The sequence below is a fragment of the Capsicum annuum genome, chromosome 3, assembly GCF_002878395.1.
Source record: "Capsicum annuum cultivar UCD-10X-F1 chromosome 3, UCD10Xv1.1, whole genome shotgun sequence".
NCBI lineage: Eukaryota > Viridiplantae > Streptophyta > Magnoliopsida > Solanales > Solanaceae > Capsicum > Capsicum annuum.
The window spans coordinates 5,352,967-5,368,315 of record NC_061113.1 but is presented as its reverse complement, the minus strand read 5'-3'; the positions used below and the strand labels follow the sequence as shown (position 1 = coordinate 5,368,315).

Here is a 15,349-nt window from a genome sequence, read left to right as displayed (position 1 = left end):
TTTTCCAAAGTCCAAGTCTTGATCAATTTTAATTTGGATTGATGAAATTTATTTTAAGGAGAGAAGAATAAGTCTTGGAACCTTTTTTGCAAGTTTCATATTTCAAGACTTGACTTTTGTAGTACTTTTCCTTAAAACATGGACCCTTGTTTCATGGAAAAGTGGTTGAAAAGTTATCTAAAGTCTTTAGTGTGTAGGAAAAGTCTTTGAGTCACAAGTACTACACCTTGAAACATGGATCTATGTCTTGCAAGACTAACACAATACACACTCTTTTTCTTCAACTTCTAAGATCAACAACCACTTTTTTCGTCAATAATATATGGAGATGGTGAAGAACACCAAGAACACAAACTTTGAGTCTTGAAGTTCTAAGGTTCAAGTTGGACCTCCCAAACAACAACAACAACTTCCCAAGCTTAAATTCCACAACACAATCTTCACAATACACATTCGAAATTTGAACCAACAACACATCACACGTTCAAGTCTTGAACCCGCAACAACAATACCAACAACAATCGGCCACACTTTGTTAACAACATCAACATTTCAAACTCAAATCTAAGATATAGACTCAACGTGTTAGTGAGGAACAAAACTAACACTTAGAGACAACAAAGACAAGTAAAAATATTGGCCAATACACAATAAAAACATAATTTTCAACCAAGAACACTAAATGGACAGATTGTTCTTCTTCTTTTTTTCTGGAATTTTCAGTTTTTCAACAACAATTTTTTTTTTGAATTTTCCAAAAAGCAAGCCCAAGATTGATCTTGTAGGAACAAGATCAAGCCATGATTTGATACCAAATGATACGAGAAAGACAACGGAAGTACGAAAACACACTCCAAATCAGCCTACTAATCTTAAGGATCCGAGGACCTTTTTGAAGACCACTCTCGGATTCACTACAACAACAATAATACGAGATAATAATGGTGTATTTGACACCAAAACAGCCACCACAAACTAACAAAGAGAGTATCAAGATGAAGAACAAGATGAACAATAACACAATGGAAATAACAACACATGGTTTTGACTAGAACAACAACAAAGAGTCCAAGAAATGTACGTAAAGATAGATAGATAGACAAAGTGAAGGTATAATCTTAAGAACCCAAGAGCCTATTCTACTCTTGGACCCTTGACACTACACACTAAAAATACCTATCTCTTCGGTGAGCACAAGAGAGACCTCAACCTCCTCTAGCACCCAACATTCCAAGCATGAATCCAACACGAATGATTCCATACTCAAGTTGGAAATCCTAGTTATAATGTTTCAGCCATAGGCCTTTCTCACAAGAGAGAAATGTTCTTCTTACAACTTTCAATATCAATAAACATCTAAGACTAAAAACCCTAAGAGTTTCTATATATAGTGCATTACAAAATAGAATAAAAAATGACCACAATACCCCTCAAGGGAGAGGTGTCCATCAAGTGTAACTTAGGGGCTGTTTTTAGTGCATTTAGGCCCTCTTTCACACTTCACTTGTGCACTTCCTTGAATAGATTCAATACGCACTCGTTCTCGTCCATCCTCGTGGTCGTACTCGTATAAGTATGTCATGTCTATTTCAAGTGTATACGTTGACATATATATGACTACAATACTATATAAAGAAAAAAAAAGACTCGGTGAAGCTATGGTGATTTTCTGGCAAAACTGCAGTGGTCAACAATAGCTGGCGGGGTGTGCAGAGGCAGACTTCGGTGGCGACCCGTGACCGATGAGCGAAATGAGGAAAATGTTGTTGTTGTTGTTGTTGTATGCTTAGAAAATAAAACAGTATTGTTAATTATAGTAATTAGAGTTCTAATTTGAGTAGATGTTTGTTTCACCTTATAAAAGCAATTCTGTATCAGACGATTTTTTTGTGACTTTGACAATATACTACGCAGTCCTCAATTTCCATCAACTTCAATGGAAGATTCAATCTTGAAAATCCCTATTCTGCCAGTAGAACTCGTTACTGAAATACTCTCGAGGCTTCCGGTTAAAACCCTCTTGACATTCAGGTCTGTTTCGAAATCTTGGCTTGCTTTAATCTCTAGTCTGGATTTTATCAAGAACCATCTTAGAATATCTGCTAATAACAAAGACTATGCCCAACATAGGCTCCTTCTCAGGTATAAGTGCATTCTAAAGGACTGTTATCTTAGGTCTTTACTTTGTAATTCTGTAATGGAAGTATCACGCTTGGATTGTCCAGTGACAGACCAACACAAAACTTTTTGGTCCGTTGTGGGTTCTGTCAATGGATTGATTTGTCTTACCGGTGGGGAAAAAGCTTTGTGTATATGGAATCCGTCGATTAGAAAGTACAAGACATTCCCTGATTTTATAACTGATTGGATGGTTCGTATAGTATATGGTTTTGGATATGATGAGTTCAACGATGATTATAAGGTAGTGCGTTGTGCTTACAATTATGGCGATAGGCCTCGTTTTGATATTAAAGTATATAGTCTAAAGGATGATTCGTGGAGAAGCATTCGTTATCGTCCTCCCAACGGGATGCGATTTTGGGGTTCAGGTAATTTTGTGAACGGGAAGGTTCATTGGGCTAATAATATTGGTCCTGACCGGGATAAGGGCTGGAACATCATTTGTATTAATTAGCTGATGAGAAATTGGAAAAGGTTGAGCAGCCGTGTTGCGAAAAAGAAGGTGTATTGGTGCTAGGGGTGTTGGGAAATAATCTTTCTGTGATAAGTAAGGATAATCATCTGAGAACGCACATAGATGTGTGGGTTATGAAGGAGTACAAAGTTAAAGAATGTTGGACAAAGTTGTTTACCGTCAAGTGTCCTCATAGTCCTGCGTCGTCGGTGTTAAAGGCACCCCTTTTAGTTTCAAATAAATATGAAATTCTTCTTATGTTTGGACATAAATTCATGTTGTATAATATGAAACCATCACATATCCAAAGTTTACTAAGATTGTGTCTGGTGTTGTGAAGGAAATTTACGTTGAAAGCCTAGTTTCTCCTGTTTTACAAAACAATCCAATGACACAACAGTAATGAAGAGTGCAGAAGCTCAAATCCAAAGTTTGTTTCTTTTGTTAAATACTGAAAAAAGACATTGCATATTTAATAATAGACGACGTAGACCACTTGAAATCGTATATACTGCTGTCTAGACGTCAGAGAAGTTAACCATGGTGTATTTGTTCGTATTTTCATGGCTTAAAATCGAATGAAAGCACTCTTGTCATGTCCCAAATGAGATCGGCAGGGAAGCAGAGTTCGTCTTTTCTGCTTGAACAAGGCAAACGGTTACTAATGGAAGTAATGTTCGCTACATGTCAAACGCAGATTGTGCGTGAGGAGAAACCTACATGTGGTGCTTCTCTATATACAGTGTTATTGAATGACATTTTCATATCAGTAAGGCGCTTTATTGGTTGCTATGTAATAATGTACTTTTGGAAGTGAAAGCTAGCGGAGAAGTTGAAATCCGTGTAATACTCTTCAAAAGTGTTGCCGTACCAGTGTCACATTCTCAAAAATAAACTAATTTTAGAGTATCCGACGTGCACCCTGTGGCATTTTGGAAGAGTCTGAGAAACATAGGCTGAAACTACAAACGGTGAAGATTTCAGTCAATAATTACGATAATGTGATGTGCAATTAGCGAGCAAATTTGTTGCTCTATGCACACGGAAATTAGTACATTGCAATGAACAGTAAAAAGCCATTATTGATGAAACGAAATGTAATTTAACAGCACGAGAGAAAAATGTATAGAGAACTCCTACTAAATTATTAATGACACGATTTTCTTCATCTAAACTTTCCTAGCCTTCGTTGTAGTTGCATCCTTCATAAAAAAGGGGCCGCCAAACTAGGCATTCAATGAAAATGTTCCCCTCATAAAGAATTATAGCTGGTAATTTCTGAATATCTGGTCGAGTCATATTTTGGATTGTAAATGTAATGATCTTTCAGGTCATTTTTCATATTTATGCTTATCTTCACCGTTTGAGCTTCTCCATAGCTTCCCCAAGTCATTTATGACTTGCTGGGACCAAGGGATCGGTTACCGGGCAGTTCGTTTGATTTTTAGAGTCAAATCCCTGTTTAGAAGTCTTCGTTGGCTCCAAATGGCCACCGATCAAAAACTTTAGCGAAACAATCTCGGATGAAAATTTCGACTGCGATAGCATATTCGAAATATCGATTTTAGTCTAGGTAGACCTTTGGTTCGGGTCCCAATGCACCCGAGCTCATTTCGACCTATTAGTCGGAAAGTCATAAAATCAAAACTATATATGTGGGTCCCACTTTTTGCCTAAATGACTTTGTATGGAAGTTTTGATGATTCCAATGGATTTGAATTGTGGTTTACACTCAAATTTCACTACTGGATCATATTTTGGATCCCAGATAAGTTCTGAGGGTCAAAAATAAGTTTTTGACTTTGCTGTCACAGGATACCGCGTCTCTTCGCCGAGGGGGTCTATAAATAGACCCCAAGGTCACGATTTTGGGGATTTTTCATTCACCTTTGAGAGCTTAAAACCCTAAATGGGTATGATAACTTGAAATTTAGCCTTGTGGGTGTCTAGGGAGTTTGGTAAATATCTTTTATCATGATTATCATCCGGATTAAGGTAAGATTTCATCACTTTATTGGTGAATTTCATTGTTCTTGACCCAAAACTCCAATTTAGCTTAGGGCTTGATTTAGCCTCAAATTTCATTTGTTTGCACCCATCAATTGAGAGTTATGCTTCCTTGGTGATAGATGAGCATTGGGTTGACCTCGGAAATGCGATTTCCGTATGTGGGACCCACTTGGGCTTTTTGGTGTCATTTTTGGATCCGAAGCACAATAGTGCAATATGGTTATCGTTAGACTTGTATTGATGAGTAGATTATATTTTTGTGTGATGACATTTTGGGGATTGTAAAGTGAAGACGAGCATGTGGTGCTTGAAGTGTGATTTTACGGTTTAGCCTTGAGGTAGGCTTCTTCATGGATGATGTATGATATATATTGCATGTGAATGTGAATGTTAAGATTGATATTGGATTGAATGACTTAGTATTGGTAGATGACAAGAAATAAATCTCTATCTATTCTTATAAATATTTTTCTCTCACATTGGTGGAAAAGGAAAAAAAATACCCCATTCTCTCCTATAAATACTACCACTACTTTGGTAGAGAGAGGAGGGGGAAAGGAAGAAAAAAAAAGGCTAGAAAGGTGAAAAATCCATTTTGAGCAAAATAGTTATTTTTATTTAGTAAAAATTTTTTGTTTCATAGAGTTGGTCGGCTAATCAAGAATTTCAAGTTGCCGGCGACCTTTTTTTTTGTGGTGGTTGATTCCGACGAAGTTCGTCGTCTCGTTTTGCTGCCCCCCAAAAGGTAACCACACCTTTTTTTTCTTTTTTTTTTATTATTATAGTTTTTATTATCGTTTTTCTCTTCATCTTTTTTTCTTCTTCGTAGCTTGTTGGGATTGTATGTTATAGATGGCCTTGAAGGCCCTAGGACGTTGTGGTATCGATATTCTAATTATTTTCATGTTCCTAATATAAAAATGAGCTAGCAATAGTTGTATGTGCCTTTTTGACTTTATTCTTGGATTATTTTAGATAAAGTTTCAATCTTTGCTTAAAAGATGTATTTATGCTTTTTTTTAAACTCATTGTTGTTGGATACATTTGTTTTTAGTATGTAAAGTTATTTTCTTTATGTTTAGAAGAATAGTTAATGTTGAATGTTTTGCCATTTCACCTTATTCTTTGATTATTTGAATAAAGTTTAGATCTTTATTTGAAAAATGCTACTCATGTCTTGTTTAAGCTTATTGTTGATAGATATATTTGTTTTTAGCATGTAAAGTTATTTCCTTTATGTTGAAAAGAATAGATAATATTGATTTTTTCTCTTTTTTTACTTTATTCTTTGATTATTTTGGATAAAGTTTAGATCTTTAATTGAAAAACAATACCCATGTCTTGTTTAAATTTATTGTTGGTAGATATGTTTTTTTAGCATGTAAAGTTGTTTATTTTATGTTGGAAGAATAGTTATTATTATTTGTTGCGCCTTAATAAAAATAGTAATTAGTTAAGTCAAGAATTTGTCATTTGCTTACTAATTTTTTTAATGGATTTCAAAACCCTCATATAAGATATGAAGTGCTAGCTTTATTTTTCATCCAAGATGTTTATTCTTCTTTGTTCGCATGTTGTCTTTTCAAAATGATAAGAAAGTTCGAACTTTTGCGGCTAAATAAAATTATTTGGATATTTTTGACTCATGCATAGTATGATTGTGAAACGTTTGCTTTGCATTTTTTATTTGTTGACTCTCATTCTTGTGCAAGTATGTTTATTCTTGTCATTCAAAAATTGGTTCTTGATAGTTTCTTTTACTTTGAAATATGTCACTTTTATGCCTTGAACATATATTAATTTCTTTATCTTTTCTTTGTATGCCAAAAATATCTCGAGTCCAAATGGACTTCTCTCCTCCTGCATTTCGTAATGGGTAAATGAGGCTCACCCCTTCGAGTCAAGTTCGAAGTTTAAACCCAAGGTCCCCTACATTGAGTGCGGGTGCTAGAAGATAGACAAAGAAGGAAAATGGGTCAAAACCCATTGATGAGGTCACTAAAAGACTTGAAAAGTCTCAATTTTTATTATTGTCTTCTTTTTATTTATTCATTTAGTCATTTATTTATTCATTCATTTCGGCCTCGAAGCCAAAGTTGTATTTAATTCAGGTGGAGCAAGACTCGAGCCAAAGGCTCAAAAAATAGTTTAGGACAGGTGAAATAGGTTGGAAGCCCAACTAGACTAGGACAGGTCTCGTTGATTTGGGCCTAATGGCCTAAATCCTTTACTTTCTCCTCCCTTCCCCTTTTATGTGTTTATTTGTTTATTAGTTTTGTTTAGACTTAGTTAAAATCCCTACTAAGTCGCCTAAATCTATTTTACACAAGTCTTTTTTTTTTTTGAAAAAATCAAATCACTATTTCAACAAATTAATCTTTTCGAAGTTAATCAAAAGACGATTTTCAAACAGTCCGGATAACCGCAAGTTAGCGGACGCTTTAGGTGCCTAACACCTTCCTAAAACGTTAATAGGAACCGCTTATCTAGAATCTCTAACTTAAAATGATTTTTCTATTTTGAATCATTTGAAGTAACTGTCTAAAGGTTTCTTAATTCCTTTTCAAAATTAATTGGCGACTCTCTCAAAAGTCAAAATTTCCGCAAAACACCACATACTCAGTAGATGAAAGAGAAAAGCACTTCTGAAGTCTAGACATCCAACTCACTATTGTACCACTATGGTGTAAATGTATCCGGATGTGCTCTTGCTCGAGTCCACATCTCCACCAAGATCAGCATCAACAAAACCTTGTAAAATCACCTTGCCATTGCCAAAACAAAGTGAAGTACTGGATGTACCTCTTAGATATCTTAGAAGCCACTTCACAGCTTCCCAATGCTCCTTCCCGAGGTTTGCCATGTACCTGCTAACAACTCCCACTGCATGTGCTATGTCAGGTCTAATACAGACCATAGCATACATCAGACTCCCAACTGCAGAAGCATATGGAACAAGTGTCATGTCCTCCCGCTCCTGAGCTATCTTTGGTGACTGCTCTTTTGATAATTTTATGTGATTTGCTAATGGAGTAGTCCTGGGTTTAGCATCATTAACTCTGAATCTATCCAGCACCTTCTCAACGTACTGCTCTTGGGATAGATTCAAAATGCCAGCAGATCTATCCCGAGAAATTCTCATCCCAAGAATCTTCTCCGCTGCACCTAAATCTTTCATCTCAAACTCAGAAGACAATCTTGCCTTCAAGGATTTTATCTCCTTCATACTGGATCCTGCAATCAACATATCATCCACATACAAGAGTAAAAATACATAAGAATCAGTGTATTTCTTAAAGTAGCAACACTGATCCTTTTCACTCCTGTGGAAGACACTCTTGCACATAAAGGAGTCAAACTTTTTGTACCACTGTCTAGGTGCTTGCTTCAGCCCATACAAGCTCTGTTGAGCTTGCACACCATGTGTTCCTTGCCTGGAACTACAAACCCCTCTGGTTGTTGCATGTGGATTTCCTTATCCAATTCTCCATGTAAAAACGCAGTTTTTACATCCATTTGCTCAAGATGCAAATTCTCCGATGCAACAATACTCAATAAAATTTGAATAGCAGTTAATTTCACAACAGGAGAAAATATTTCAGCATAATCAATACCTGTCCTTTGTGAATATCCTTTAACTACTAACCGAGCCTTGAACCTTCTTTTGCCATCCGGTTCTGCCTTGATTCTAAACACCCACTTGTTCAACAAAGCTCTCTTCCCTGCAGGTAACTCAGTCAACATCCATGTGTTATTCTTCTCAAGTAAGCTCATCTCATCACCCATGGATTGCTCCCACTTGATTGAATCTTCCACCTGCAGGGCCTCCGCAACAGACTCTGGTTCCCCTTCATCAGCCAGTAACAGATAATGTGATGATGGTGAATACCTATCTGGTGCTCTAATGGTCTTGGATGATCTCTTCCAAACCTGTTCAGGTGTCACTTGCTCCACCTCTGGTTCTTCAACGACAGTCTCAGGAGTTTGTTGAGTTTCTGCTGTAACATCTTTGGGTGCACTCTTCAGCAAATCAAGCTCAACTCCCACTTTCTTTAGTATCTTGAACCTTTTGCTCTCTGTCCTTGTACAGGACATTTTCATCAAATGTCACATCACAATGTCTTAGGATCTTCTTGTTCCTGTCATCCCAAAACCTATAACCAAACATGTCAGAACCATAACCTATAAAGTAGCACTTTATAGCTTTAGCATCAAGCTTATCTCTCTTCTCTGGATCAACATGAACATAAGCAGTGCAACCAAAAGTTCTCAAGTGTGAATACTTGAGTTCTTATCCTGTCCATACTTCTTTTGGAATCTTGAACCCCAGAGGAACTGATGGACCCCTGTTGATCAAGTATGCAGTTGTGCTCACAGCATCTACCCAAAATGTCTTAGGCAGCCCACAGTGTATCCTCATGCTCCTTGCACGCTCATTCAATGTTCTGTTCATCCTTTCAGCAACTCCATTCTGCCTTGCCTTCCCAGGAACTGTACTCATCAATCTGATTCCCTCAGCTGCAAAAAATTGTTTGAATTCTGACTTGTCATATTCTCCTCCATTATCAGATCTCAGGCATTTGATTTTTAAGCCATTTTAATTGTCAACTTCAGCTTTCTACCTCTTGAAAATAGCAAACACATCTGACTTATGTTTCAAGAAGTAAACCCATACCTTCCTACTGAAATCATCAATGAAGGTGACATATAATCTGGATCCACCAAGTGATGAAATAGGAGATAGTCCCCATACATCTGTATGGACCATTTCAACCCATACCTTCTTCGGCTCTCTCGCGGTCTTCGTGAAGCTTACTCGTTTCTGTTTGCCCATAACACATCTCTCACAAAGACCCATATCAATAGATTTCAGCCCCTCTAAAGCTCCTCTTACATCCAGCATCTTCATTCCTTTGGCACTCATGTGTCCAAGTCTGTTGTGCCACAGACATGAATCGGAAGCACCCTCAGTAACAGCAACCATGTTTATACACCCTGCAGTGGTGTAAGAAGTTCCAATTCTTGTGCCACGTGCTACAACCATAGCACCCTTCACAACCTTCCATGAACCTTTCCCAAACTCTGTTGTATAGCCTGTGTTGTCCAATTGACTAACAAAAATCAGATTTTTCTTGAGATCAGGAACATATCTGACATTCTCCAATGTCCACTGATTTCTTGCTGGAGTTTTTATGCGGACATCTCTTTTTCCTTCAACTGCCAAAGGCTTGTTGTCAGTAAGATACACCTTTCCAAAATATTTAGACTTGAAATTTTGGAACAATTCCTTGCTCGGAGATAAATGAAAAGATGCACCAGAATTCAATATTCAGGATTCAACTGGACTTTCCATACTAAGGATTAGAGCATCACCAATATCTTCTGCTGAATTAACAGAATCCTTATCATCTCCAGATTTTTGATTGTTCTTCTTCTTGGGTTTCTTGCAATCTGTCCGAAAGTGTCCTTTCTCTCCACAATTCCAACATGTCACGTTGGGTTTTGGAGATTTTCCATGATTCTTTGATTTTGATCTACCATGTGTATTCTGACACTTTGATTGGTCTCTCCCCCTTCGGTTAACGCTGAGAGCACTACCAGATGACTCCTCGACTTCTCATTTGTGAATGCTTTCACTAAGAACGACATCTCAAATTTCATCAAACTTTAGCTTCTCAAATCCACGGGAACTACTAATCGCAGCAACAATAGTATCCCAAGACTCGGGCAGAGATGACATCAAAATCAATGCTTTAATTTCATCTTCGAAATTGATATCCACAAAACACAGTTGACTAACAATCATATTGAACTCGTTTATATGTTGCTAAATTGAACAATCTACGCATCAAATATACCTTGTTCATCACTGTTTTGCGGAAAAAATTTGACTTTTTAAAAGTCGCCACTTAATTTTGAAAAGGAATTAAGAAACCTTTAGACAGTTACTTCAAACGATTCAAAATAGAAAAATCATTTTAAGTTTTGAAGATTCTGAGTATGTGGTTCCTATTAATGTTTTAGAAAGGTGTTAGGCACCTAAAACGTCCGCTAACTTGCAGTTATCCGGACTGTTTGAAAACATCTTTTGATTAACTTTTGAAAAGATTAATTTGTTGAAATAGTGATTTGATTTTGATTTTGTTTTTAAAGACTTGTGTAAAATAGATTTAGGCGACTTAGTAGGGATGTTAACTAAATCTAAACAAAACTAATAAACAAATAAACATGTAAAAGGGGAAGGGAGGAAAAAGTAAAGGATTTAGGCCATTGGGCCCAAATCAACGAGACTTGTCCTAGTCTAGTTGGGCTTCTGACCCATTTCACTTTTCCTAAACTATTTTTCAAGCCTTTGGCTCGAGTCTTGCTCCACCTATATTAAATACAACTTTGGCTTCGAGGCCGAAATGAATGAATAAATAAATGACTAAATGAATAAATAAAAAGAAGACAATAATAAAAATTGAGACTTTTCAAGTCTTTTAGTGACCTCATCAATTGGTTTTGACCCATTTTTCTTCTTCGTCTATCTTCTAGCACCCGTACGCCATGTAATGGACCTAAGGTTTAAAATTCGAACTTGACTCGAAGGGGTAGACCTCATTGGCCCATTACAAAATGCAAGAGAAGAGGATTCCATTTGGCCTCGAGATATTTTTTGCATGCAAAGAAACGATAAAGAAATTAATATATGTTCAAGGCATAAAAATGAAATATTTCAAAGTAAAAGAATCTATCAAGAACCAATTTTTGAATGACAAAAATAAACATACTTGCACAAGAATTAGAGTCAACAAATAAAAAATGCAAAACAAAGACACTCCTTTACATGCCTCATGATTTATGTTCATATTAAGAATGAATAAAGGTAAAAGGATGAAGGTCATATTCAATGAATTAATGCGATAAACAAACAACGTAAGCTTGCGAAATTAAAGGGATGAGGCAACAAGAAAAATACTCATGATTTCTAGAATTGAACAAACATAGACACCAATCCATATAACAAAAGAAAATAAAGGCTAACTTTTCAATAAAGAGAATCTTTAAATTTCAATTAAGGCGACATTAACGAAAATTCATACATATAAATTACAACCAACATCTTATTGAAAAACGTGTAACGACCTATGATTTTTATTTCTAACAAATCGTTGATTCTCTTTTGATATTATGAATAAAAGAGAGACATGAATCAAATCTTTACACTCACAAAGAGCACATATAACAGTCCAAAGGGAGTAAGAAAACTAGAATAAAAGTTTAGCATTTCCAAAATTGAAATATCATTTCACAATCATACTATGCATGACTCGAAAATATCTAAATAATTCTATTTAGCCACAAAAATTTGAATTTTCTCATCATTTTGACAAATTTAAAAAAACATGCGTAAAAAAAAGAAAAAAAAAGAGGAATAAACATCGTGGATGGAAAATAAAGCTAGCAATTCATCTCTTATATGAAGATTTTGGAGATTCCTTAAAATAATTAACAAGCAAATGACAAATTCTTGATTTAATAAATTACCATTTTTATAAAGGTGAAACAAATAATAATAACTATTCTTCCAACATAAAATAAACTACTTTACACGCTAAAATAAATATATCAGCTAACAATGAGTTTAAACAAAACATGGGTATTATTTTTCAATTAAAGATCTAAACTTTATCCAAAATAATCAAAAAATAAGGTCAAAAGCCAAAACAATCAATATTAACAATTCTTTTCAACATAAAGAAAAATACTTTACATGCTAAAAACAAACATATACGCCAACAATGAATTTAAACAAGACATGAGTATGTTTTTCAAACAAAAATCTAACTTTATCCAAAATAATCAAACAATAAAGTAAAAAAAAAAAAAAGAAGAAACAATCAATGTTATCTATTCTTTTCAACATAAAGGAAACAACTTTACATGCTAAAATAAAACTTTACATGCTAAAAACAAACATATTCACCAACAATGAGATTAAACAAAGCATAAGTACATCTTTTAAGCAAAGGTTGAAACTTTATCTATAATAATCAAAGAATAAAGTCAAAAAAGGCAAGTACAACTATTGCTAGCTCATTTTTATATCATGAATATCAAAATAATTAAAATATCTCTATCACAACGTACTATGGCCTTTAAGGCCATCTATAGCAAACAAAATTATAACTACGAAGAAAAAAAAAAAGATGAAGAGAGAAAAAAAATGATAAGAAAACTTTAAAAAAAAAAAAATGTCTTTACCTTTTTGGGAGCAGCAAAACGAGACTACGAGTTTCGTCGGAATCAACCACCACCAAAAAACGTCGCCGGCAACTTGAAATTTTTTATTAGCCGACCAACTCTATGCAACAAAATTTTTTACTAAATAAAAATAACTATTTTTCTCAAAAAGAATTTTTTCACCTTTCTAACCTTTTTTTTTTCTTCCTTTCCCCCTCCTTTCTCTACCAAAGTAGTGGTAGTATTTATAGGAGAGAATGTGGTATTTTTTTTCCTTTTCCACCAATGTGGGAGAAAAGTATTTATAGGAAAGGATAGAGATTTATTTCTTGTCATCCACCAATGTGGGAGAAAAAGCATTTAGGGGAGATTTTGGAATGTAAAAATTAAAGATAAGGTGAGGTGGAAAATAATGTGGGGAGAAATAGTACAATATAGTACAATCTTTAAATTTCAAAATTTGAAAAGGACAAAGTTGGGGGGAATAGCACAATTTGAATTTATTTTTTGGTGGAAATTGGGTATAAGTTATGAGAGTTCTTGACAATTTTGGGGTTATTTAAAATATAACCCCAATTGGAATTTAAAATTTAGCCATATTTATTTATTTTGACCAAATTAAAAATTAATTGACGAATTGCATTGCAATTATGACCAATTTTCAATTATGGTCAAATCTAATAGATTGGCTAAATTAAATTAAAATTCAATAAGAATTAATACCTTTTTCTTTTATCCCGAGCTTCTTGATTTAATAAAATGAATGCATGTTTATCCAAATAAATTATTTTTGAGAATAAACTATAGTTAAATTAAGATTTTAATCATTTGAATTTATTTTCAAGATAAGCCTTAATTAAATCTGATATTTTGTAAAATAAATATTTAAGTAACAAATTATATAATCTCGTATAACTGAACACGATAGTATATAATCTCTACTTAAAATGATAAAATCATATACGAAAAATATTTTAAGTTTTTTTATTTGGATGAAATAATTATTTTGGTTTATTAAAAACTGAAGAAACTCAGGATTAAATTTAGTCGTGGAGGGCAAAAATTAGGTGTCAACAGCTGCCCCCTCCCTTTGGGTAGGGTGGATGTAAGTAACCCTGGGCAAAGGGAGGTTGACGTTCCTAATTTTTGTTCGACCATATATTCGAATCTGAAAGAGGTTGGTTTTCGCACGAGTTTCATAGAGTCATGGCCAGACCTCGGTATTAGGTTTCCTACATATCTTAGGTTATATGAGAATTCAGGCCACTTGTAGTTCATAGAGCTTGATTTTAAGCACGATTTTCAAAAAATTCACAAATTATCTTAGTTTTAGAGTGTTTGATAAAACCGAGAAATTGGGGAATAAAGGGATTAGGGGAGGTTGGAATGCAGTTGAGTTTTCTACATAGATCCCAGCCTACATATCCCCAAGATTTTAGGGAATCAGACTGCTTGTAGTTCGACTCAATCGGTAGAAAAGATAGTCTTTTATTTTAGACCATCTTTGGCATAGTCTTTTATTTCAGACCATCTTTGGCTCGGAATGAGTGACAAGTTGATCGAGTTGTAGAAAAGAGGCCTGTAACCTCTTGACCATGAATGTGGGATCCTTCACATCCATAGTCAAGAACTTACCCGGACATAATTTCCAAAACTCTAAGTGTGTTGCCACCCAAATTTGAAAAAAAGAGAAGGTTACCCTCGGCATGAGTTTAAAAATATCCTGCACCTGTGGTTTTTATTTGAGATTTTCATCCTCTCGAATGATCTCAACAATGCTTTAGGCAAAAAGTGTTAGTGTTAAACATAATTTATGAAAGAGGTAAGTAATCTTTTACCATATCTCCACGTGAGTTGTGGCCTGAAAAGCGAAGTCATCCTTTATTGTACCTGTTTGATGGGAAATAACTCGCAATAACAGACACAACAACCTCCTTGGTTGTTGTATAATTAGCTCATCTGTTGAGCGAATATTATTTCAAAGTGGGTTGGGCCTTTTGGTTACCTATATCACTTGTTGTATGTGGCATGATAACCTCTCCAGTTGTAGCCGATGATCGATTTATAAATTTTTCCTAAATTGTCAATCTTCAGATGATCTTACACATTATTTGATGTTGGATACGAGGTGACTTACAGATATCCTTTGAATTTCTAGCTTTTAGGTAATCTTGCACATCATCCGACTTTGGATAAGAGATGACTTACAAATATCCCTCCACTCGCTAGCTTTCAGGTGTTCCTGAACATCATCCGACCTTGGATACAATATGACTTATAGATACTCCCTCAAATTAATCGTCTTTAGGTAATCATACACATAATCGATCTTGGATATGACGCAGTTTATAGAGAACCCTTGGACGTATCAATTTGACAATCTTGCATATCCTTCGGTAAGAATTTAGTTGCGACTTACGGATAACCTTTGAACTATCAACTTTTGGGTGATCTTGCACACTATCCAGTTAGGTTGTT

The 15,349-nt window shown here is 35.1% G+C and overlaps 1 protein-coding gene across 1 annotated transcript; it reads left to right on the top strand.

Annotated features, from left to right (window-relative positions):
* The first annotated feature begins 1,936 nt into the window (after positions 1–1,936).
* Positions 1,937–2,635, top strand: LOC107865614 (F-box/kelch-repeat protein At3g23880-like). Its single transcript, XM_016711839.1, has one exon. It carries the CDS (start codon positions 1,937–1,939, stop codon positions 2,633–2,635), a length of 699 nt encoding a protein of 232 aa, XP_016567325.1.
* Positions 2,636–15,349: the final 12,714 nt, after the last annotated feature.